The sequence below is a fragment of the Triplophysa dalaica genome, chromosome 13, assembly GCF_015846415.1.
Source record: "Triplophysa dalaica isolate WHDGS20190420 chromosome 13, ASM1584641v1, whole genome shotgun sequence".
NCBI lineage: Eukaryota > Metazoa > Chordata > Actinopteri > Cypriniformes > Nemacheilidae > Triplophysa > Triplophysa dalaica.
The window spans coordinates 13165269-13192821 of NC_079554.1; the positions used below are offsets into that span (position 1 = coordinate 13165269).

Consider the following 27553-nt stretch of genomic DNA (forward strand, 5'->3'; position numbering starts at 1 on the left):
ACTTTGATTGACATGAAGCTTCACTTATTGACAATGTAAGGCGACAAGTTTTCGCATCAAAGTGAATGACAGCCTATTCGAGTTTTCGTTTCTCCAAGCAATTCATCATGCTTATCCTCACCGGGTATTTTATCCGTCAACATTGACAGAAAATACATGTTTACATTGCAGTCCTTCTAAAAAACACATCTTGATATTTAACTTTTCGGAATTACATCTCAAGCAAGGCATGGCAAGTGTCAGCAGCAAATTGACAACATTTCGCCTGCACAATTTCTCCCGATTTAACCCTTTATGAACGACATACTCAATGCTACACCATATACTTGGAAGTTTACTCTTTCTCCTAACCCTTTAGTGGAATGAGAAGGAAAACATGTAAATAACATTTATCAGTAATATAAAGGAAAACAATGTCCTATGTGTCAGTATGAGATGTTTCCCCTTTAGTGTGAAGTAAACAGTGACATTATTGTATTGCTAGGTATATTTTTGCACAATAATTATACAGATTGTTGTTAACTCTCAGATAGGAATCTGGAATATAATCGTATGCAATAGCAAAAAGCTCTGAAGTTGACCAACATCTGGTGTTAACTAGTGTAACAAAGTTTGATTAAACTCAAGTGAGAAATCACTTTTGATTACTATGAAATAAAATCACATTAAAGATGAAAGAGTATGTTTTTTTTAACAAACATATGGAGCAGGGTCCCGCACATTCCTTTCAGTTAACATAAAAAGGAACATGCATGTAAAACTAACTCAATTCAACCTATTATAGCCTGAGACTTTGGCAGAAGTGTTTGTTTTCAGAGTGGAAAGTACACATGTATATCACAGCTATGCACTAATTCTCTGCTTTAATCTGTGCTGAATTATGAAATCAGGCTGCAAACAGATCTCATGACACAGACAAATAAACACCAGATATGATTCAGTAGCACATTTTTATTTAAAACTAAAAAAAGTCAGCAAGTTGCAATTAAATTAATCCAATGCACAATATATCGTTGTACATTTTGGTATGTGATGCATACATTGTGCAACGACCTCTGATTACTCAAATATACATTAATGGCTTGTTCCAGACAAACAATAACACATATTATGTTCTGACAAACACATCAACTTATACCTAACCTATAAACATTTTCTCTTACGCTGTACACACGATAAGACTGTCAAGAAGGCAAATATTGATATGTACATTCATGCAATACAATTCTGAGTACCTTTGTACAGTATAATACACACATATCTTCAATACATAAAGCTTGATGAACAGTTCAGTGACTATACAGTGGAAGTCGTACAATGCGAAAAAAGGGGATGTTTGGTTACACAAGGTTTTATATTTTATTAGTTAAAAAGCTTGAGATTCATTGCTCAATGTTACTATGTATGAACAATTGCAGTTATAGCGCTTGGTTTTTTCAGGATACAAAAATAAAATCATACTTGTTTGAAATACAGTTCTCTTTTGAGATCCTGGAGAGGGCCTGATTAAGAATGATATTACGAGCTAAATCTAAAACAATGTGTTTTTCAAGTTATGCTATGCATCACGTCTTTTTTGTATCTGTAAGCAATGACCAAACAACATGACATCACAGTATAAATGCTTTAAAAATGATGTACCATTGCCAATAAATTACTTCAGGAGTAGACCAAGACTTTTATTGGATTAAATTATTAACCCTGGACACACTAAATTGTCCACAAAATGTAAAGCCTTTATATGACTGACCATTTTAATGTATGATCTTTACGGAATCCAAGAAAATATTTCCCAATATTTTGTGCTATAGAAAAACTGAAAGTTTAGTTTAAATTGACCATTTAAACTTTAAATACTGTATGTCTAATGCGTTAAAAATGATAGGCTCCTAAAAATATATGTTTAAAATTAACAGACTAGAACCATTACTAACTTTAAGCAGTGCTAATGCTATAGCATTACACCTTTGTATTGACAAATCATGCAAACCAAGAATTCTGTCGTTTCCAATTGCATAGTAACACAATATAAGGAACTGCAGGCAGAATGTGCCTTTTCTATTTGGCTCATAAAAAAGCAGGGTGAACCAATCAATTTGAACTCTTTAATATTATGCGTCGAAACACAGGCCATTATTTTTTTAACTGTTAAATAGTTGCACAGATGTGAGAGAACCTTTAAGTTTAATGAGAGACATTGCAGAGACAACGTTTAAGACAGAAACTTCAAAACACCACTGCATTCAACAAAAAGTGCATGCGTTTATTTTGTTGTTGGTGTTGTATATTGTCCTCTGAAGGGGCCTCTGGGGCCTGCCAGGTTCAGTCTTGTGATACTCATCCAATTGCCAGAATCTTAAAGTCTCCTTAAAACTTTGCTTATTCTTGTGTACACTCATCAGTCATTATCTATTTACTTATTTAGTTTCTTTTTTTAACAGTATTATATCCCAAGAAGGGGAACCATGTGGTTTACAGTACCTAAAATTCATAGTTTCATACCTTATTCCATCTCATAAACCCAAAGAGAGAGATGGTGGTGCTTTAGGATACAGATCATCTCTCGTACGGGTCTTGCTTTGGCATGGCCACTATACTCCAGTGTTATTGGTTTCCACTACTTGCTGTTTACACCGTGAGCTCATGGCGTACTCCCCTCGGCTTGTGCCGTTCTCCTCCTTACGAAGCGGTTTCCTACAAAATGATTAAAGAGATTAAGAAAAGCAAAGCTGTGAAAGACTAAAAATGAATGCACTGACAAAGAATGTCCTGAAAATGTCTGTAGAGCAAAGTAGAATTTGTTAATAAATAATATTAAGAAACCCACAGATATGCAATCAAAAAGTGAAAATCACTAATTTATTAACCATATTTACTTTTAATTCTAATTTATTGTCTGTGTTATAAACCAGTGTACACGTCGCCTTCTGGACACTAACAAAGTCAGTGTGATAAACAGCAGCTTCGGTCATCAAAATGAGTTATTCTGTAGTTTAAAGGACTTCCCGCAAGCCATAATGGGCGCTAGACTTAAAGCTGTGGCATTCACCCCAGCCTGTCTATTCTTTATTACAGTTTGAAATATCCAACCTGCCTCCAGCCAATTGCCTTCATAACTGGATTAAAATCCAGAGCTGCCCAAACAGCGGCGCACGGAGATCCAATCTGTTGATATTTCGTTAAATCATGTCAGTCATCCACTGATTTAATGGAAGAGGCCTAAGGGAAAAGCTGGTTATATTGTAAGATGGATGATGCGAGACATACATTCAGTAGATGGCAACTAGAAAACGAGCAAACTGTTGCTCTAAATTCGATGAGGTGCATTTAATGCTTCAACTCTCAAAAAAAGGTTGTATAGATGGAACATGTGTACGGGAGGCGACCGCATGTTTTCGTAGAAACCGCATAAAAGCAGCTATTTAATGTATTCGATAAGATAATCTAGTGCTTTAATACCACATCACTGCTTTAACAACAAATAAAAACAGAAGAGCTCTAGAGGGTTAGGAAAATCAAACCTCTCCAGTGATTTTTCAGCATTAGCGTATAGCCTAAAATATTCAATATAGCCCTAAAAGAGGTTAAATACGTCATTCAATTTTTTATTCAATTCAGCTAAGTTAACAAATTTCGTTGGTGGAAATGGCTGAGATTCACTGGGGGGGCTTTTTATTTAGGGATATTTTTGGACATCTTGGATACAGGATGGATTCTCTTTTTGAAGGGGGGTGAAGTGATGTCCAACTTTGAACAAAAAATAAAGATCTTTGAAGAAAGCTTGAGTCAACTGGAGAACAGTTAAATTTTTTTACTACACATATTCAATAAACAATGTATACTGAAAAATTCCCTGAATTGTCATAAGATGAAAAGAAAAGATAACGTGAATAAAAAAAGTGTGTAGTTACTTTTGATTTCTGCAGTTAACATATCAAAAGTTAAGGATAATTACCTCTAACAGTAAATGCCAGAATGAGAGATTCCACATCACATACCAATGATTATGTCAGGAGAATAAATTCGGATGAGAGAAAGAAAACAAGCTGACCTTTAGAAAGCCTGCGTCTACTGTCTGCAGATCTCTGGGGTCTGTCTAGAGGACAAGTCTAATTTCATAAACGGGGCCTGAGCTCATTAAAATTGACCTGTTTATTCCAGGAAAAAAATGCACAAGTAACTTGTTGAATGAGGATGCTTTTTGCAGTCAGGGTGAGATAAAGAGCAATTTTCCAGCTGACACAAGCGAAATGTCATGCATGTGGAGCTGGGCTACTTCATCAACATACACAATCTGAATGTGTCGTACCGATCCGACACAGGACTATGAGTCGTGTCAAATGGAGTGGACTGTTCTCTTCATGACTCAGTCATGCTTTATATTGAACCAATCTGCTACTTCAGAATATCATCACTGTCCTTCTGAAACCTGCAATGGAAATGGATTGTCAACTTAGACAAGCACTTTTTACATAAATTGTATTGGTTAGATATTTACAAAACCCAGTGACAAACATAAAGGGTGACTAATAATAAAATGTATGGCGAAACATAAATATCATGAAATATGAATATACAAGGTTGCATAATCGAACGGATACAATACTCAAGCAGAAACAATAGTCAAATACATTTTCAGTCATTGCACCTATTCAGAGTATAAAACAAAATGTCGAACCTTAAGCTACAAACACAGCAAAACCTTCAGATGAAGTCAACCGCAAGTCATCTTGGAGATTGATGAAATGTTTAGAGGTAGCTTGTGCTCATCTGTTGTGATAAACACAGTTCTGTCTCTCGGGCAGGACTGATGAGACAATCCCATTACTCTGCAGGGGCCATCTGTCACAAGATGCCCCAGGCTTCAGGGCTTTCCTGTACAGACATTCCCTTGCGCTGAATGATTTACACAAGGGGAAAAACTCTGCCTCATCTGATTTTTGAGGCGTGGGGTGGTGAGAAGGGAGCAAGGGAGACAGACACAGGAAAGTCTTGTTTTTCCCCTTTTCCTATAAATAAGTAAACGCTTGGGTAATGTTTTTACAATTACACTGTCGCATAATATTTGTGAAATATGCTACCTGGTACATTGCTGCAGAAACTGAAACCAGACGATTGATGGAAATTCCTGTCGTTCGTTGCTTGTCATTTCTGGTTGAAACAAAACCACAGATTTATATGAAAATCTATATTTAAAAAAGAAATTGCCTAATTTGAAAGCTTTTGGAGATAAACCTAAATACAACCACATACAGTGTGTAAACACACGCTAAAAGTCTACTGCATATTCACATTCATGTCAACATTTTACACGTACGCTTTTCCAGCTAAACAGACCATTTCAACTGAGAGCTTGTTTTTATACCCTTCAACCTGGCTCACAGACTCCAGGAGTCGTGTTGATGTCCCCCGAGTCGTGTTGCTCTACTGCACCATGTGCACTTTCAGTCGCCCAGTTCCTCTATAGACCACTTGGCTTATGTAACGTGCCAAGACAGGAAGCCAAAAACGCCTTTATCTTTCCCCTGAATCAGCACAGAGCTCACTCGCTCAATGCTCTCTCTATACACCCCACCCCTCTGCTTCTGCTCACTCTACCATCTTTTCTCACCGAAGGACAGAGGTGCCTGAAATCCCCTCGTGCCGGCTCCTCACACAGTAAAATCGGCAGTGTTAAAAAAGGTCAAATTAACACTCACAGTGTATATATAGTGAGGGAAATAATTATTTGATCCCTGCTGATTTTGTTTGTTTGCCTGCTTGCAAAGAAACGAAGGGTCTATCATTTTTATGGTAGGTTTATTTTAACCTAAAGAGACAGAATATACAAAAACATCTGGGGAAAATTGTTATATAAAGTTTATAAAATGATTTGCATTTCAGTCAGTGAAATAAGTATGTGATCCCCTACCAACTAGCAAGAATCCTGGCTCCAGAGATTGGTTATGTGCCTATATGGACCACAGATAAGTGCTGTCACTTTAAGAAAGTACTCCTAAATTAGCTTGTTATGTATATAAAAGATGCCTGCCAACAGAATCTATGTCTTCCATTCAACCTCTGCATCACCATTGTCCAGATCAAATAGGTTTTAAAGTATTTCAGGGACAAGATTGTAGACCTGCACAGACCTTGAATAGGCTAAAGACAGAAGCTTGGTGAGAAGGAGACAACTGTTGGTGCGATTATTTGGAAATAGAAGAAATACAAAATAACTATCAAATGCACTTGTTCTGGAGCTCCCTGCAAGATTTCCCTAATGGAATAAAGATGATCATGAGAAAGGTGAAAGATTAGCCCACATCTACATGGAAGAAGCCTTTCAATGCTTTCAAGACAGTTGGGACCACAGTAAGCCAGCAAACCATTGGTAACACGCTATGCCACAATAGATTGTAATCCTGAAACACCCGCAAGGTCCTCTTCCCCAAAGTTTGACAATGAACATCAAAATGATTCTGAAAAGGCTTTGGTGAAAGTGCTGGGACTGCTGTGAGACCAAAATTGACTCCTGTGTTTGTAGGGAGAGAAATGTTGACTATGACCCCAAGAACACCATTCCTACAGAGAAGCACAGTGTTGGACACTTTGGGGCTTTTTATCTCTGCTACGGTCACAGACTTCACCCCATTGGGGGGCTGAGGGACGGGCCAGTGTACTGTAAAACCTTGGTCGTGAACCTCCTCCCCTTAACTAGATCACTGAAGATGAGTTGTGGATGTGCCTATAAAATGACAAAGACCCAAAACATATTGCCAAGACAACCAAAGAGTGGCTTAAAGAGAAGCATACTAAATGTCCTAGCCAGTCTCTAGACCCTAGTCCTATAGAAAATCTGTGAAGGAGGCTAAAACTCCAAATTGCTGAGCGAAGAAACCTTAAAGATGTACAGAGGAGTGGACTAAAATGTATCCCGACACATGTGCAAACCTGGCGACCAACTATCAGAAATGTTTTACCTCTGTGCTTGCCAACAAGGGTTTCTTAACCAAGTACAAAAGATGTTTTGCTTGGGGATCAAATACCCATTTACTGATTGAAATGCAAATCAATTTATAACCTTTATATAAAAAATCCCAGATTTTTTATATTTGGTCACTTTGAGAGTGTGGATTATATACAACGTGAGTGCTTATTTGACCTTTTTAAAACTGGCAATTTAGCTGTGCAGACATCTCGGTCTGCCGTTGAGCAGATCTTACGTGATGTTTCCTCCGGGAGAAAGTGGGCCAAAAACGTCTCTCAGCGTGTAAAAATGCTGATCTGGGAGGCTGATAAACTCTCAAGCAGAGCTGGCGGGGAAAACAATCACTCGCACAAGTTCCTTCCTCTTTCCTGTGGAAACAGCAATAAAGCCTGTATTTATACTGCAGTGACAAACAATTATAAAATGACTGATTTAATCTGTCCTATCTGATTTTGAAGAGCTTCTTTGTAGAGACAAAAAAACGGTGAGTCATGATTTTAACAAATTATCAGCTTTTTCCATTTTGTTCACAATGGAGCATTACTTACAAGACATCTACCCATATCCTTTTTAGGATGGGATACAAAGTGAGTAGAATGTCTAATGATGCATTGAATTTTACTGACAAAAATAGACCATTTTGATTTAAAAGTAACATCACCTGAAAAATAAAAGCACATGTCTAGGTCAGATTTAGTCCACTTAATGTTTCTAGGGTTGAATGTTCAGCAATGCTTTTTGTTCTTCATTAAAAGAAGCCCAGAATATCACTGCTGAACCTAAAACAGCTACATCCTCACCTCCAAACATGAGCCTGGGCCCTTAATAATACATGATGTGTAGTACACACATGGCAGGGGACTACACAAAGCATAACAGGTACAGATACATATTTTATCACCAGGCTCTTCGGAATATGCAGAAGAATGTATTTATTTCCTCAAAAACATCAAGGAAGCAGACTATACTATAGTATAGCCCGGTATATAGTGTACAGTGTACATGAAGTGTGATATACTGTATATATACAGACCTCTGCAGAAACAGGAGCGTACGGCCTCATAAATAAAACTAAAGAAATGAAAACAATTAGCACTTACACATTTGCACATGTGAAGTGTTCAGCGATTTCTCATTCATGATCTGAATCAAGTGAATGATTTCATCCACCCCTTCACCTCTTACTCTATCATCTTTCTTTTGACTTATTTTCTGCACTTTGTTCATTATCTCTGCCACAATGTTATTGTATGTTTTCTTTGTTATATTCAAGACTGGAGTATAACAGACAGCTGTTTGTTGTCTCACTCCACAACATTTACACTTCAAGCAAGCAACGTGACAAAACTGGAACATTATGATCAGTCAAGCTGTCTAAACATTGTGAACAGTATAAGATCTAACAGGATTACATTTTGGTGGAGACTGAAGTGACTTGAATTTTCATGTCACGTCAATGTACATCATTTTATACATACTTTATAAAATAAGACTGATTGTATAGTTCACCTTCAGTTTTTGACTTTCGCTAAAATAATCTAATAATAACCAGAAATGTACTAATAAAAAAGTACTTGGTCTTACTGCTGTTTATGGGATATCACACAATATTCATTTAGTCTTTAATGGTCCTGCACACAGTTTCAGGTTTCATCTCATAGCACATTATTAATAATGTTGATTTACAAACTATTTTTAGTTTGTGATTATATTTGATTTCTTGATTTTATTTCATTTTTTAATGATCTGGAACTAGCACTTTCAGATTTAGAAAGAAAACAAGCCGGGGATCAGGCACACTGCCCCCTCTCTGTGCACGCCACTGATGCTGACTGCAGAACTAAATATAACCACTCGCTAACCTTTCCCTCTTTGATATATACAAAGGATATTACAACCTAATTATAGCTCAGACTATTAATAGTGGAAACAGTGTGTGTAACACTCAACTCAAGAATAATAAATAACCTTACATACAATATCATCATCGAGTCAAGGTACACAAACCCTGAAAATAAGGACATAATGAAAGTTAACACTAAAAATGCAAAAGAGAAAAAAAATCTTATAAATTTATATGTACTGAAATTCAGACTTGAAAAATAGCATCAAACACTTATGCTCGGTTTCACATACACGGCTTAGTTTATAGTAAACCAGGACTATGCCTTAGTTGAATAAAGATATTTATGACGCTTTCATAAATATGGCTTGGAAGAATACATTACTGGTCTGCATTTTGATACAAAACAATGGCACTGATTTATTTTAAGATATTTCAGGGCAAGTTATATTCAGTTAAGACAGGTCAAACATAGCTTTAAGCCTTTTCTGTGAAACCGGGCCATTATTCATCATTAATTTCCTCATGTTAACCAAAACCTGTATATGACTCTTTCTTCTTTGGAACATAAGATATTTTGAGAAATGATCATACAATGAAAGTCATTGGGGTCCAGTGTAGTTGTTTGGTTAGCAACATTCTTCAAAATATCTTCTTTTGTGTTCTGCAGAAGAAAGTCATACAGGATTAGAATAACATGAAGTTGAATAAATAATAAAATAATTGAAATTTATGGGTAAAACTTTAATATACTACTATACTGTCAGTTCTGGCAACATGTGTTAGTCAATTGTAAAGTATGTGAAGACTACAGGGTATTGATTGATTATTTCAATTTGTCAAATTTTAGATTAACTTCAAATTAAGTAGTGTGCTTAAATAACCTATTTTGGTGTGTTTCCATTTTTTAGAGAATTATCATGAATAACCTATAGAAGAGCAAAGTATTCATAAATGCTAATATTTTAGATACACTTCACAGTTTTTAGCCGTGGAACAGAAAGGTTGACACATTACAGGTTAAGCCTGATTATATTTAGCTATGAGTGCTTAAAGTTATATTTGCTCGTATTGTCCAATCTGTATTATAGTTACCGTAAACAAAGAAATTCATAAAAGACCTGAATGACTGAAATATTAAAAAACAATCAACAGCGGTCAAAGATGACAAAGCACCACTTTCATTCCTCTGAGATTCGTTGTTCTCTATTTGCGCTGAACAACTGTTCGGCAAAACTGCTTTAGCGTTCCCCTCCAGTGCTTCTAATTCCGTTAAACTCATTACAATAAGTGAGCCACACCAGGCTTCAGCATGCAGAAGCCATAAAGTAATGATTGGGGTAATAATCCGAGCCTTCACTGGGCCATTTTAGCGACTGTTTGAAGAAGCATCGGTGCATCGGTCATTGGGCATACTGTAGCTAAATGATGCATTCGCGTGCATAAAAGAGAAGGCATTAAACATGCCTATCTCTTCATTTTAGCAGACTGGTCGAGCACTCGAGCTCATTAGAGGCGAAATAGCAGCCAGCTGGGTTATCATTTGGGAGTCGCTTTCCTTATACCGAGTTCTCGGGTGAAAAGAGGCAATGTGCAACAAACGGTTTCACCAAGTGAATATTCCAAAACATAGAGATAATAACACATCCCTGCTTAACAGCCAGGAGGGGATGTTCCCCAGCTTTCATAAATAAAAGATTAATTTCCAGAAGTCTGGAATGTTTTAACATGAACAGCTTGGATCCCCTCTCAAGTAGTTTCGCTGGAAAATCTGAATAGTGTCAATTTAACAAGAGAAGCTTTGAGAAGACATGAACCAGACCAAATATAGTCAAGGGATGATTACTACATAGATTGTGTTTCTAGGGGAAAAGCAATTTATGAGCAATTATTAAACCGATTCAAAACAATTTCAGATGCTGAAACAGCTTTCCACATTTAAGCCATGCTAAAATATACAACATAGTAACTGTTGTGACGCAAACACTTCTGTTGTGTACTGTATATCACTGCACAGCACTTAACTAATAATGTGTATATGTCAGGGACTAATAATAAATGTACTCAAATAAAATATTAATGAAAATATAATGCTTTTATTACATATTTAATGAAAGCAAAAACAAGCAAGAGAGAGTTAGCTATGGCATTTTTTTTTTTTATGGTTTCGTCTGGTTTATGCAGCATTTTTTATGTTGTAAGGTTTCCCCAAGTGTATTTTTAATGTTTAAGTTAACTATACAGCTCATTAGATGAAAAGAATTGATGCTTTTGCTGAAACTGATATAGGAAAAACATAACGGAGTATGTATAAAAAAACTGACTCCTGAAAACACTGTTTGCTGACAGCGAACTGACAGCTGAGATCTTATATTATTACTTACAGGAAAAGTAAAATGGAAAACGGTGCAATAAACTGATGATTTGTCAACGTTTTAGCTGAATCTGTGTTGTCATATATCCCAGAGCTTGAGAGCCTTTTTTTCGTCTTGAGCTGTGTGAGTGATTCGGACTGTCTTAAGTCGCAATGTTCATGCCTTCCACTTCACCATCAGTACAACATGCAATACAATACATTATACTGTCTTTTTTTACACAAGTAAAGGAGAGAACATCTTTTTGCCTTTTCGCATTATATTATGGAACACGAAGCTGACGCAGATAAAACATAAATCAAATCTCAAAAAATTAAAGTCTAAGTTAAAGATGAGGTATCACACACAGTTCTGCCAATCTCATATTAATCTTGAGTACCTATAAAGTAGTATTGAATACTTTGTATCTTTGAAGAGTATTAAGTTTGATATATTTATGTTTAATTATTTTATTTGATTATTTTATATTGAATTTATAAAAGACTGATACAGCTGTACGATTATTTCCAGAAAAAGACGAGCGACTGGAGGTGTGCGGGTTTGCGGAACTACAGCACAAGCACACAGTACATCATCGCATTATCCCTGCACTCTAAATTCGTGTTGTTTACATCGCCGATTGCCAACAAAACACAGATAACTTATATGACTTAAGTACAGTGGCCGCTAGGTGTCACTTTGCTGCAACGGAAGAAAACACGCAAATACAAAAAATACCATCAAACTCAGAAAGCATCTACACTAGTTTGGTGAGATATCCCCTGCAAATCCTCGAAACACAAACAAACACGGAAACGCACAGCAAATTCTCACAACACAAACAAATACAGAAATGCGCTGCAAATTCTCGCAACACAAACACATACAGAAAAGCACTGCAGCTGGCACAGATGACAATGGAAGTGTACTCGGGGTACTCAAAAAACTGATGCACCATGGCTGGGACGAGCATTGTCATATTCGTAGGTGGAGCTGTAGACAAAGAACTTATACTGGGTTCTATACTCTTTGTTGTTGACCACATTAAATGTACTTAATAATTAATTAGAGCTAAGGAAACTTAAGAATATTAGAATAAACAATCAAAAACCTATTCAATGTGATCGACAACATAGAACTCAATATAAATTCTTTATCGACAACTCAACCTACGAATATGGACACAAGCTGCGTTACATTCATAGGGTTCCTACAAAACTTTCACTGATCCCTACTCCCTGAGCAGGGGATGTCCGTTGAAGTGGACTTATTTGCAATGCCCTGCAAAGTCATCAAAGAAAGGAAACGGCAGGGTTGCGCAGATTATGATATAACATTAACTCATTCGCCGCCAGCCTCTTTAAAAAAAAGTTGCCAGCCTACGCCAGCGTTTTTTAACATTTTCACCCAACTTTAATGGCTCGCAGTAAATTGTCTGTAAAGAATATATGGCCAAACAATACGTCAAATGAAAGAACAGAGTCTCAGCTTTTAAACAAAATAAACCTTATTTAATCTTAATTTGTTCATTTTTTATCACTGCTTGTATTTGCTGCAGCTTTAACTATTAATACATTTGAAGCTCTACTGTAACTCTATAGAAATTAGGGGTGTGCAAGCCTGCAATAATTATCAAAAAATAAAAAAGCTATTCAGTGTTTTTTATGAAAATATAAAACTGCTTCACCACAGGGTTAAGTTACCACTACAGAAGACAATAATGCTCTTTCTTATTTAACACTTCATAGTATCTTTTGTAATTATAAAACACGTAAATATTAATAATTTGTATCGATGTTCCTAATCTTTGTTCACTCAGATCACAAGTTAATTGAAATAACTAAAGTTTACACACTGGTCGCCTGGATCGCGTCATGCTTTGCTCATATTACCATATACAAAATGATAAAAAAACAATCTAGTCATGCAACATAATTTGTTAACATAATACATTAGGTATACAATATCAACGTAATATTAAATGATTAACATTATTTTATTTATTATAACTAATGAGCGGTTTCTCTTTGTACATTCATGTTCATTTGTTAAAAATGTATCAACTAATGCTAGTTTAAATTTGAAACATATATGTAAATTTCACAGGACCTAATGAATTTGGCTATATAATAAGATTGGTACCCTTTTCCATACCTTAAAGGCTGTATTTTCCACCTAAGAACTCCGATGGGGTCGTCGCCCCTCAAGTTATAATCTGTGGATACATTTCTACATTGAAGTTTGCAGAGAATTTGACTATATGTCTATGCATTTTCGTCTCGTTTTAGTCGATACAAACATTTTCGTCGTATATAGCGGTATAAATTAGAAAAATTGCTAAAATATTATAAATCTTATATTATTATTAAAAAAATGTTTTTATATTTCATTAATAGTATGTATTCTAATAAGCACAAATTAATAGAATGTCAAATCATGTGCATAGTTTATTCAACTTCATCTAGCTTCATCTAAGAAGTATTTCCAAAGAGGTTTGATAAGTGAAGAGGACATAAATATCCAACTTTTGCCTTAAGTTCTCCCGCAAGTTACTAAGGTTAGTGTCTTCCTGATGCCCGCAAAATATTGACAATTCCCCGGAAACAACGCGAATGACAGTGAAGGAGAACCCTCGGAACGTAGTCAAGAACTGACTCACAGTTTTCGAGAGGTGGGATGTCTTTATTGAGTAACCACAACTGCAAACAAACAATGTAGTGGAGCTCAACGCGGCTTGAGCAGCTCATGAGTGAACACAGACCGGCTGGAGATGGCTAAACTTCTGTTTACAATGGCGCTTCCACGGTGAGAGCATGATGTAGGGTTGCCAGATTGAATAAAATAAGTCACCCACCGGCAGAAAACGTATACTTTTTTAACCTGTCATCCCTGTTTGGGGGATCTTAACTCCTGTCATGAACGCTCGTACAGCAGAGGGTCGCACAAAATTTTTATTATGCGTTTTTTCGCCAAAGATCAATATATTTTGTTCTAATGAACACAAAAGAAGATATTTTGAAGAATGTAGGAAAGCAAACAGTTCTGGGGCACTTTTTTCTATAATGGTAACTGTTATAACTGTTTGTTTATAAGCATTTGTCCAAATATCTTTCTCTATATTCAACCAAACAAATAAATGTATACAGGTTTGGAACACCTAGAGAGTGAGAAATTTCTAACAGAAATTAAATTTTTGGGTGAACTATTGCTTTTTAGATGATGACAAAGCGGACCACATACCAGAGCATGAACACATCAAAAAAATTGCTAAAAACCTACAGTGCTATTCAAAACATGTATCCATCATGTCTTTAATACTGTTAGATAAAACTAAACATTTGAATACCGTGTGACACTGTCTTTTTTAAACAAAAGCTCTTAAACATATTTGTAATTATGAGCAATCATTGATATTCTTGTCTTAATATGCCCTTATGTCGATTGCCATCTTTTTAATTTCCTCAAACAAAAGGCGATCCCTTTATGACATCATCCTCTTGGAGGTTACATAATATTTCAGCATATGTTTTAAAATGTTTTTCTTATTAGTTTTATTGGCAACTTGTCTCACTTAAAACATTTCAAATAAGGCAGGAATGCATGTTCCAAATACAGAAAGAAAATGAAACATCTAAAGCTTATGAAAGCTAATGATGTCCTACCTCTTAATAGCCTTGTAGCAAATAATGACAGTCAGGAGAAGGAAGACCACAGATGCACAGCTTACTGTCCCTAGTACCAAGATCTCCATCTCTATTCTCCAGGGTGTTACAGGGGATACAGTTGAGGGAGCCACTGAAAGACAGTTAAAATCGTGTGAAGTACAGAAAAAAATCCTCAAGCACATTATACCATTACCATCCTTTTCAGTACATTCTCTCAAACCTATAAATTTCAATGACCCAATCACACGACTGTGTCTACAGCATTTATCATTTTATACAGTATCTGGGAGGTGCTTTATTTGGACCGTTACGCAGCTGTCTCATCCAGAAACATATTAGCGCTTTGGGCTCCTCTACGTTCCCCAACACTTTAAAGTTTGGATGAGTTTTTTCTGGTTGGGAACTGAAAACTGTTTTATTGGTGCATAAAATCCCGGAGAGGGATTATTAACAAATTCATAGCTCTCTTGATCACATGGGACTGTAATACTGCCTTTTCTCTCAAACTTCTTACGTCTAGAAAGCTCACTGGTCTCATTTTCTACTATTATATCATTCTCTCTCATTGCCTTTCTGTCCAAATACATTTTTGAATTCAGATGTATCTGTGTTGACATTTTGCGAGTTTAAAGAATTTCACTTAAATACTACAGGGCAGATAAGCATGTCTGTGTCAAGCAGGGATGTCACAAGTAAGAAAGAACTACCCTACCTAGGAAGAATGTCATAAGTCCTGATGCCAAATAAGTAGTAATATTAAAAGAAATTTAACAAAATGAACAATTTCTACTTCATTTTAAAAAGGATGTTTAATTAAAATAGAAAATTTCACAGTTTTATCAGTTTGTTAATCTATATTGACACAGCCAGCTCAATAAGTTTTAAGCCACACATCAAAACTCCTATGATTCTTAACACTTTCCCATGATTCTTGAAGTTCGTTGACCACTTCATCTTTAAGTTCAGAACACAGCGTACACTGTTACATAAATATTGCCCTGCTATTTCTCACTATACTCCCGAACATCCCCATTAATTACTGGGATGTGAGGCATTAGCCAGAAGCTCTGGAGAATAAATCACTAAATAATTCTCCCTTGGGTCAAGCCAAAGCATCAGCAACTTCATTTGAGCTTCATCCTGCTGTTTATCACACTGATCGATGCTCCTCAGCCTCCCCATTCACAACAGACCGAAGAGAAACAAACAGATATCCGTGGAAATAATGCAACAGGGAAGATTGTAATTCTTGTATTGATTATATAACTTTAGTGATGAACTACAACACACTCAGAAATCAACAGAAAGGCCGGGATGTACTGTATATTAAAGAATGAAAAGAAAAGCTAATTATAAAGACACCTAAAAGCCTGAGGGGAAGTTAATAATTCTAGAATGACCTCTGTTCATATGGTAATGTACGCTTTTTTATACAAACATCTGCAAAATAATGTTTTCTGGCTCAGTTTCGTACACGTGCATAGACCATTGACACTTACATTAGGGCAACAATAGCAACTATTAGCAACTTTTTTTGGGCGATAAATTGCATCAGAAATAATTGCGAAAGTCAATATTTTTGTCATTTTTAAAAAAAAGTATGCCACAGTAATGATAATGCAATAATGCAAGTACAGCCTTTTAAAGAGTAAATACCTTTAATAGAATATTTGGACATTGAAATTGGAAAGTAAACTGGAGTGTTAATAAATAAAACATTTTTTATATAAAAAACGCATATATAAACACAATGGCGATATATTGCATCACCAAAAACTACCTCGATAAATTTACTATAGCGACAGGGCTAATCTCCTTATGTCTCTGTCTGCTCGTGTAGGGACCTCAATGCATGTTGATTTAGCTTGACTTCTGCATATGCTCTCACTCCGATAACTTAAGGCAAAGGTTGAAATGACTAATGTGCAGTAATGAGTATGGTCGTCTCCGCAGGGGCTGCCTGGGAGACAAGGCCCGTCCTCGGAAGACTCCTCAGTCTCGACTGGCCCAAAACACGCTGCGTGACTACCGAGAAACGATGGCTGCCCCAAAGAGATGATCTCCAGTGGCATAGAACGTCTAGCTTGAGTGAACTTGGTAATTGGGCCCTTGTGTATCTGCAGGGAATGTATGGGCCAAACATGAGGGAAAAGGGACACTGTGATCCAATAGAAAGCCTGCAAGTGTTTAATCTTTGAAAGGAGTCCCTTCATTTTGCAAACCTGTCATGCTTAATAAAGTGTTAAATCAATCTGTTAAATCAATCAAATACTTGATCTGTGTCTTGAAGGAAAAATAAATAAAAAAACAAATATTTCATATTTGAAAGACTGATAAAAAGATGTGTACAATGTATTAACAGGATGTAAGGTATGACCAAAATTAGCTACAAGTAACTGTATAGCACAGCAACATTATAACAAGATTTGTTGTAAAACTTGCTGGAAGTTCAATACAAAAAATGTTTCATACTTTGCCTACCCTTTCAGTAATTATATTTCCATAGGTATACACCAAATGTAATAATCTAGGGTAACTCATCTCATGATTTTCATTTTAAATATAGAACATGATGGACTCAAACCAAAACACATGATTATTATTAACATATGAACATCGGCCTCTTTTAATGTGTACATCATGAAAAGCATTATAAGGTTGTGATGTCTCCAGTCTGTGACAAAGGAGCAGGAGACATATCAGAAGATCCGTCTCATGATGGCAGAGAGAGAACCAGGCCTATTAGATTAGTCTATTTTTGTACCTGCTCTCCTGTTTAATGGAGTTACAAGGCTCTGGATTGCCTGGGCAAAACTGATTTTAAAACGAGAGGACTGACAGACTGCCAGATATAAAAACAAACAATGACTCCATCTGAGCCGAGCTCGGCATATTTTTTGGTAGATTGCCACACAAGGAGCAAATTCAAGGACTTTTATGTCATTTATGAGAATTGTCAACAGCAGACTAATTCTTAACGCTTGGTTAAGAGCATGGGCTCATCATTTTTTATTTTCATCCCCTGTTTAGTCGCAACACCATCTGCTGATTTCAGAGAACATCACTTTATATCAGATAAAGAAGTGCCATTTTTAAATAAAATATCCTTTTTTACTCACACTATCGCTATTTTGTCTTTATTGTATGATGCTTCATACCTCCAGTGTTTGATCACTACTGCAGGTAGGGCAGGCCGCTGCTCTGCTTCTCTCCAGAACGGGAAAGTCTGCATGCAGAGGGAGGGGAGCAATCGTGGGCCTCCATCCCTGTGGGTGGCTCATCCACACTCATGACAAAGTGCACGCGAGCAAAGGTCAGTGCAGAGCCTGAAGGCACTGCTGCATCCCCCAGCCTACCTAGTTAGTCATGCTCAACAGGAAAAACTTCACTCCATCATCCAATGACGATGAGTGGGTAAAATGAAAAAAAACGAAAGATGATTCAACAGCTGTGGGGGTGTGGAGAGCTCAGCGAGATGGTGGGGGTGATCGATGAAGGCGATTCTGAAAAATCTCTGGCACACATCCTAAAGCCCACTTTAATTAAAGATAGGACCTTGGTACGGCGCCAGACCTGCGAGCACGTTCTTCCCGCTAGGCTGAAGGGACCATGACATTCCAACCCCAACTCATGACATTTGCCAGCAGTGCCGGACTAAACGTGCAAAAGAATAAAAACTAGAGCTAGAATAAGATATTTCAGGACTTTTATAATAGTTCACATAACAATTTTATATATTTTTAAAGCATTTTCAAAATGTAAAAAGCTAAATGTGGTTCTGACAGGAATTATTTTTAATACATAATGGTTTACACATCATATTAATTCATTGGCAAATTAATGTTAGTTTAAACATACGAGCATCAGGTATTAGTGGCAAAGTGATGCATCTCAGGCCCTGTTTACACTGCCAGTTAAATGTGACCCAATTCCGATTTTTTTTCCTTCAATGTGACACAGATCGGATATGATCCACCATAGTGTAAACAGGAAAAAAACGCATGCATTCGGATATTTCGAGATCAGTTTCAGGCCTCATTCATATGTGGAAATGAATCAGATATAAGTCAGATATGTGTCATGTGACTGTCATGTAAGCAGGCAGAATTTATTTTCTGAGGCATTCCGGTCTGTAGGTAATTAAAATGGCAGTCCGAATTTTTGTTACGTATGATTATGAAGAACGTATGGATGCGGTTAAATCATAGACATTAAAAAATTTGATTAAACAATCAAAGCATATGCGCAGGCTGCAATGATAGCTCTTTTCTTCCTCCTCTGCCTCAAAATCAATTAAATTTTTGCCGAACTTGTCATATATCGCAGAGCTAACATCAAGCACATTTCGCGTTCGTCCAACATGGCTAGAGAGTATTCTTGGCTCAATAACCCGCGTTCGCGCATGCGCAATGTTTCAAATGGTTAGGCATGTGTAAGCATGTAAATCGGATATGTGTCACAATTGAAAGTACGTGTAGACGGACGGTCGAATTTTTTTTATATAGGCAACAAATCAGAAATGAGCATCAAGACCTGCAGTGTAAACGTGGCCTTAGCTTCAGAACAGGACCATGATCCGACACATAATAAATTATTTATATAACTTTTATAAAGGTCTGCTTAAATTTCCAGCATGCTTGTTATCCAAGTAAAATTATTTTAGGCCAGGAAAGAGAAGGCTAGTTTCCATGTGGAGCTTATGTAAATATGTTTGTGTTTGATTCAGATGTGATTAAAATCACAAATTCTCTAGTGTTTTTGGCTTAGTTTATTGAGAAACAGTGTATCGTAGACGTTTGTCTCATTTATTTAGCCTTTTTTTGAATACTGTAAGTGAAGCTGCCAGATACACTTTCATCATAGATATAGACCTTTTGCCAACTTTCCGGGTAAACTATCAATTGAGGGTTGATTTGAGTATTGTGTGCTGGCATCCAATCTAATGTAAATGGCAAATTAAATCAATAAGGAGAGCCCAAAGCTAAGAGCTGGAAACTGTTCCTACTGTAGTAGCACGTCAGGTGCAATCCCCTTCGTACATAATCCTGTCACTTCATTTCACACATCTCTTAATAATCGTATATTATTCACACTTCATTGAAATAAATCTTGGAGATTTCAATGTGTTTTATGGTGGATGCACTAAAACGCCCACATTAAGACATTTCCACCACACTGTATAACCCGCTAAATTAATTTAACTCAAAAATGTTTTTGAAACTGATTAATTAAATCTTTGGATGGTTATAAGGAACATCTAAACGGGTTTAGATCACATTCTCAAATAGTATTCTCAACAACAGACAATGGCACACCACAAATAAAAGCAAACTTCTGTGTCATGAGAATTGTGATGAGCCTCCCTAGTATATTATTACCCCAAACTGGAAAGCATTTACCAGCAGTACATAATAAAGCTTCATGTCCTCTCCTCCATGCTCAGACTGCTTGAGGGTCTTGAACTTATTTGCGCTATCAGCTTAGCGTTTTCCTGTTTGCAGAAAGCAACTGCATGGCTTTCAGCCAATAACTGTCAATCTGCTAATGCTCCTCGATTACTAATGTCCTCTCAATAAGACAAACTGGATCCATGGTACATTAGCAGATACGCTGGAAAACAAACTGGACAGAAGGGAAGGTAAATTTATCAGTTTATCTATATGAAGAAAGCTTCTGTACATAACATTTAATACTTTATGCAACATGAATTTCTCAATTTCATAATCACTGAAATCTTAGGCAGGTCTTCCAACCTTCACAACCTTCAGCGCTATGGTCCGGTCATCTTGCAATCCACATGGCCCCAAAGTATTGCTTTCCAAGGTATTAAAGAAGCTGACGTTCAATTTTCCTTGCATTATGAGAAGATCTCAGAACAGATCTCAGAACAACTACATCAAATATTTGAATAATCATTGCATTTCACTTTGGGGACCTAATGTCTGTCTGAACCTATATTGGCTATGCAGTGAAAGAACATTTCATTGTCAAGGTTTTACTTGTTGCTGTTTTCCTGCTTTAGTACAGAAAGCTTACAGCATTCACCGATTTATCACAGAGACCAGATGTAAACAGGGAACACCACGACTACTTCTTCATCCAGGACAACCCTTAATGCACATCACATCTGCAAAACTACACACCTTGAAGTAAAATGAAATGAAGTTTGTCCTGTGCAAATACAAAACAAAGCCCTACGATAGCATTGTACATGAAGAGGCTAGGACAGCATTGTGTTATCAATAACATTAGAAATATCTGTGCCAACCGTTAACCGTTGGACTGGACTCTTGATCATGATCATTTTGCATTGTTATATAATATTGCAGAAGCAGGCCTATATGAACTACCTTCAAACGGTACAAGACAAATTTACACTTCTGACACAGCAATTTTCCCTATGGCACCTTATCCTACTTGCACACATTTGAATAATTTAGGGATGTGATGAAAGTGAAAATGTTCTGGAATCAGTCACAGCACCCAACAAAACACATTGCCTGCTTTCCCAAAAATATGTTTTTGGATTGGCCATCACCTGGCATAGTGTCGCCGATTGCCTTTGGGAAGACACGCAGAGGCGAATTTCTTTCGCTTTATTGGCGTTTTATGTGCAGCACAATGTGTTTTTGATTTGGCCACACTTAATTACTTCCTAAGACGATGAAACGCTTAATTAATGTTGACAAGTTTTGGATTAGCATAAACAGGCCGATACACTTGCAAGACAGAACAGCCCTTTGGACAGGGAGACATTAGCTTTGCTTTATTCCTTCCTTCCTTTGATTGTCAGGAGGGGGAGTTGAGTCGACAGGCCCCGAGGGAGAACGGCTGACGAGAGGAAAGAAGAACTTGCCATTTCAAAGCACGGTGTGTTATCATGATGTTTTTGGGCACAACTTTTAGCCTAGATTTCATGAAACAACATTACATTCAACACCGCAATTGTTCAATAAACCGCATCTTTCTCATTGGATTAGTAAAAATAACCTTTTTTGTCAACAGTATACACTAAATAAATGATCATCTAAAAATACTCCCCCATCTGCCCTTTTTTTTATATACACACATAATGAGTGACACAGAGGTTATGACTGTAAAATATATAATAAAATTATTTTCATACGGGAAACCCCTGGGATGATGGCTCACAGGGATTTCAGGTTACTGCAATTCGTCACAAAGGCAAGCCGAGTGTCTCTGAACACCTCTGCGAAGTTTGCAGAGTTAGCCATGTGTTGTTGTGACTGCCACACATGCCCTTTTTTGGGCTTAAAAGAGTGTGTTCTTTTCCAAGAGCCCAGGAGCAATTCCATCTAATCTACTTCCCCTCATCTACACAGCATCAGCAGTTCTGCTAAAAATAGATTCAGGCTAATCTTGCGATAAAAACACTTTGGTGACATTCAAGATTCAATCAGTACTGTGTCGTTTCCAAAATGGTTATGAAGGTTATCAATACAATACAGAGAAATGCAGCATAGAATTATCCACTGTGGTCAACATGGCAGAACAGGAGAAAAAGTGTATCAGTCCTCATTTGTATCAGTCTGCTGCTAGTGTTTCAAAATGTCCGGAAGTCCATTGCTGCTTTAATCATCTGTTTATCTGAAAAGATGCAGTTTCACAAGTGACATAAAACATCTTATGTGGTTACGTGGTCATAGTAAAAGTTCAATTTTTAATCCAATTACTTCCCTTAATCCAGTGGATTTTATTGCATTTTTTTAAGGCCTCTTTGAACTCCATTCCATTCCCCATTCTAATACGTTTTTCATTTTAAATATTTTATCGCTCCTTCAATAAGGACAGGTGTGGGAGTTCTTATTAATCACAACTTCCTCATGAATAATTTTAATAAGCTCACGTTAAAGCCATTTGCCCCTTAAGGCAAAGCCTGGCAAAGTGGTTACTTATCAAAAGCCCATTTTCAAGTTAAATCCTCGGCTCGTGAAAGCTATGCAGTATCCACCCCTCAAACATTTCATGTCACAGACTGAAAGCGAAGCCAATCAATAGCCGTAATACTAATATCCCTTTGGTAAGTCATGGTTATGAATGATTTTGTCTGATCAATACCTGCACATGTATCAAGCATGCATGCATTGGGCAGGTAAAGCACCGGAAGCAAAGCACATACTAATGTATTTGTCATAAATTTAACACTGTGCTATTTTCATAAGAGCTGTTACTTTGACTTAAAGCAGAAGTCCAAAACTGTAGAAGGGCAGATTGATTTCACAACCCTTTCAATGCTGAAGAGCCTCATTGATCTAGCTTTTCTTCGTGTCTGACAGGGACCCCTGATGACAAATCTAAGATTTCCACCTCCTGTAATGAATCGAATTGAGCTTTGTGTCAATTGCAAGCAGCACCATACTTTATGGCCACATCTGTTGCTGAAAACAAGAGGTTTCGGGAAATGAAAACCGTTTCAGAGAAAGGACAATCTATTAAACTGCTTATAAGCTAGCTCCAACACAACAGCAGCAAAAACTGATGCTTTGCTATAAAAAACAAATCTTTCTGAGTGGGCATGTGGCCAGAGCCATTTCATTCATACTGGGGATAAACATCACTGCAAAATCTGCTAAGAGTAAAGATAAGATGAAACCAGAAAAAAGAAATAGAAATAAACCTGTAAGTGAAAATCCTAGATCCTTGATTTGCGATAGATAGAAATGCACATGGGTACAACCTGTCATTTATTTTTCAAACATTTTCTGGGTTGACGCAGAGAGATGCTTATGAGCACAAACTGTTTTCTTTCATTCTAAACACTCTGAGGTGACACTGAGAAGCGCTTATAAGCATAAACTGTCTTTATGTTTATTAATTTTAAGCATTTCCTGAGGTCATAATTGGCATTATATTTTTAAACAAAAGTGCATGGGCCAATCTCTGTTAAGACTGCAATGACATGTGGGCAAGGTAGTGATACTCACCAGTTGGAGCCAGGAGCCTTGGGGGTGGTGGAGGAGGGGGTGGAGGTGGTAACGGTGGGTAGGACCTACACTGGCATGGCAACTGGCAGCTCCCTTCCGACGGCGAAACTGTGGTTCGGGAACATGACTTATGAAGCTCCCCCTTTGCAAACTAGGATGGAGAAGTTTGCACAATTAGTTTAATGTTCCTTGTCACGTCCAGCTGTTGTTTTCACACTCTATCCAATGTGAATAATTACAAAAAGTGTTCCATGGCTCGCACAGGGCAGAAAAAACGCTGTAAAGTAAGATGGTTTTGATAATATTCAGAAACTAGGAGTGAACTGAGATTGTGAGAATAGCCCTAACATTTTACAATGAAGAGAAAATAAAAGCATTGCAAACACAATCTCAAAAAACATTGCAAAAACACTCTTTTATTCTCTTCACACTGGCAAACGGGAGCTCTCTCCCACTAAAAGTGGAGAATGAAGGGTGTGTGGAGGCTGAGGTCTCTTAAAGAGATCGCCCACCCACACCGCAGAACCTCGGATCCCCAGAGGAGTGGGAGTACCGAGGGGTGAACCCTGCCACTGCCTCCCCCTAAACACTTTTGGTCGTCTTGTGAGCTTTAGGCCACAAGGGACTGCAGTAAAGAACCAATAACAATGTCCCCAGAAATCGGTTCAATAACAATGTCTTGACTGCCTCTAAAACTGAAAGGAGCGCCAGAGAGTCGTTGAAAAGAATATAGTGCATAGTAATGCACTGCAAGTCAATACTACTACTGAGTGTGCAACATCAAAATATTACATTTAACTGTTACAGTCGTACAGTTGTAGAGATTTTCCTTTAAAGCTCCCCTTTCAATGTCCCTTCCTGAAGGGTTTTTGATACTACCATGCTTGTTCTGGAAATGTAACATTTTGCTTGTTTCAAAATAAATAGTAATTAAGTAAAATACTAATTCTTATATATAAAATAAAAAATTAAAACAACCTGTCTTGACATTGTAAGTTAGTAGGTCAATGATCTCAATGCCCATATTTTGATTGGGTACAGTATTTGTTCATTCATAAACGATCATCAGTCAGATATTAACTAAATACACACAAAGGTTCATAAACAAATCAATTATATAAGTCAAATGCATCCAATGCTCAGGTATGTAACTCAATATGACAGCAGATGACCGATATGCACGTGCACTTACACTACAGTTAGCCTATTGCACCTGACTATACATTAACATCAATGACTAACGTTACATTTCTCACTCCAACTTACCTGCAAAAACGGAAGAAACACTGAGAAAAAGCAATGACTTAACAAAAACGACCAAAAAACAAAACTGAGCTGCAACAAATTTCGGATAAACATTCCTCTTCTGGCTCTTCACGGTCCACCTGAGGACGCGAGTCTGAGGAGAATAAAAGTCATTTATTATCAGCAGTTTAATCCGCTCCTCAACGCTTACCGACGATGTTTTCCCCGAGTTTGAGCAGATACGTTCTCTGAAACATTCTCGTCCACTTAATACGACTCTAAACGGTGACATGGAAGGGTTGTAAACGACATAGGAAGGACGCTATCGTTGCTTTGGGGGAAAGTTGACGATCCTGCGCGCGGCGGTGCGGCGGCGGCGTATCCACACAAGAGTTGCAAAGTTCTCCCGCGCGCGGTGACTGACGGACGATTAATTGGGTGTCAAACGCTGAAGCAGGATTCATTTCTTGCCAAGCATGATGAGAAGATGTCAGTCATACGGCATAGAAGTTACGGACACTGTGCGTACCTTATTTAAAAAACGCACCATAGATATGATACGCTAGTCCGTGCACCGGTGCGCGCGTGTAGGTCCCAGAACTGTGGATTGAGGATTCACCTCTTCATTACTTCAACGAGAGCACCTGACGCGATGCCTTCCGGCGAGAGACGCGCGCAAAGATAACGCACTATAAACGTGATAGCCATTTACATTGCCGACGAGTGTGACGATTCGGTTGGACGGAGTAGAGATATCGAGGATGTATTCAACGCAGACCCTTAGGGTTACGACCAGATAGGTCACAGCATCAGACACTGGGCGCGTATCCTGGGCGAGTTGGATGCACTCTGCAGAGAAGACACAGTGGAGCGCGAGAGAGGGAGAGGAAGAGAGAAAGGGGAGGGGGGCAGTTTTGCCATCTAGCTTTTTGTTTAGGTGGCAGAATTCTCATTTCAGCTTCCATGGAATTATTAAAGGACATTTCTGTTTATTTATTACCATCATCAAGAGAAACACCCAGGACGCCATTAGGGCGATTCCATGCAAATTTCAACCATAAAATGAAAAATCTAGTTTTTAACGAAGGATTTCACCATACTGATATGTCATATGGGAATGTTAGGTGCTTTAAATTCCCACCTGAAGTCTCTTTTAAAGTTTTTAAAGGATAGGTTTTCATAGCCATGTAAGGGAATTGTCACATCCGTAACCACCCATATTCCTCACAAAGGGAAACATGAACAAATAATGTTCTATAAAGTCATCCCTTCTCCATTTGTCGGGTATTTTTGCTTATGGTTACATTTTAATTTACAGCAATCCTACAAAGTATGTTGTCTCAAAAATGTGAATCCTATTCGTCACATCCATAACGCATTGATATTTCCTATAGAACACACTGTTTTTCTGATGTCTGGAATTTATCATCAGGGATTTAGTAAAAGGTGGATCTCTATATAATACATTCTCTGAGAATATATAGTTGAAAATGTAACATCCATAACACTGGAAATGTCAATTTTTAATAAAAGACAAAAATAATTGATATAATTCTGATGTAGGACTTTAAAATTTGAATAAACAAAGCTTTAAATGTCAGTGAAAGTATTGGAGCAATTTGCAGCAAAGTTTTAAAAGGCAGTACAGCTGATAAGATATCCATCAAGGGCTTTAACTGAATGCAAATAACATTCATAATGTGCTCATTTATCTGTTTATTTAATGGTCAGGTAACAGGAATGTGATCGATGGTTGCGTCTTCAACCAAACTGCAGTGTACAGTATAGTGACAGCTTACACTTTGCACTAAAACCCCCTCCTTCCTCAAATTTAATTAGACCAAGGGACCCATTGATGTTATCATCCTAAATGAGTTTGCTCCACTAAATCACCAAAGCAATAAATTCCACCCAGAATAAATTGAATCTTAATTTATAGGTCTTGTTTTATGGACTGAGACCGAGTGTGCCAAAAGCCCCAGACACCGTGTCTCCAATGTGTTGCTTGTGTGATCATTCAATCACAGCCCCCATTTATTGGCTCTTAAAATAAACTGGCAGATTTTCTATTTATTCACTTGTAAAACAAACACCATGTAATGTTTTGTGTGAGTTTAAACACAAATTTCATCAAACATTTTTGAAGAGGCATTTTAAATGTGAAATTGTATTTTGTTAAATTGAGTCGACATTCAATATGAATATTTTCAATTTAACAATCAAAAGCTCCTGGGTATATTTTTCTTTAAATATACACGCCGAGATCTGTTAAGCACTATGAAAGTTGCGGGCATCATGTGTACGTTCTCCTGAGTGCTGGACAAATGTAGTCAATAGGAATTAAAGTGAGTGCTTGGTTTTAGTGATAGGCTCTAGTCCAAGTTAATGCCATTTCATTAGTTGAGACATGCCTTGCTGAAGAGTAGATTAGAAATAGGAAGAGGGGCAGAAAAACAGGGAGGGGTATATAAAGACAATAGCTGATTCTAACGCTTGATGCCAGGAAGTCCTGCTTGGTCTGCAGCAGTGCTCTC

The 27553-nt window shown here is 37.3% G+C and overlaps 1 protein-coding gene across 1 annotated transcript; it reads right to left on the bottom strand.

Annotated features, from left to right (window-relative positions):
- Positions 1-931: 931 nt before the first annotated feature.
- Positions 932-25878, bottom strand: prima1 (proline rich membrane anchor 1). Its single transcript, XM_056764628.1, has 4 exons — positions 25041-25878; positions 23775-23925; positions 14827-14959; positions 932-2694 (listed from the first exon to the last, which is right to left on the bottom strand). The coding sequence occupies exons 1-4, from the start codon at positions 25131-25133 to the stop codon at positions 2592-2594; spliced, it is 480 nt and encodes a 159-aa protein (XP_056620606.1). The 5' UTR covers positions 25134-25878; the 3' UTR covers positions 932-2591.
- Positions 25879-27553: the final 1675 nt, after the last annotated feature.

Coding starts and splice junctions, on each gene's coding strand:
- prima1 (XM_056764628.1), bottom strand. CDS start 25,133: ATGTTTATCCGAAATTTGTTGCAGCTCAGTTTTGTTTTTTGGTCGTTT. Junction 14,960..23,774: donor AAGGCTCCTGGCTCCAACTG/GTGAGTATCACT, acceptor ACTGTCTTTCAG/TGGCTCCCTCAACTGTATCC. Junction 2,695..14,826: donor TGCTACAAGGCTATTAAGAG/GTAGGACATCAT, acceptor ATCATTTTGTAG/GAAACCGCTTCGTAAGGAGG.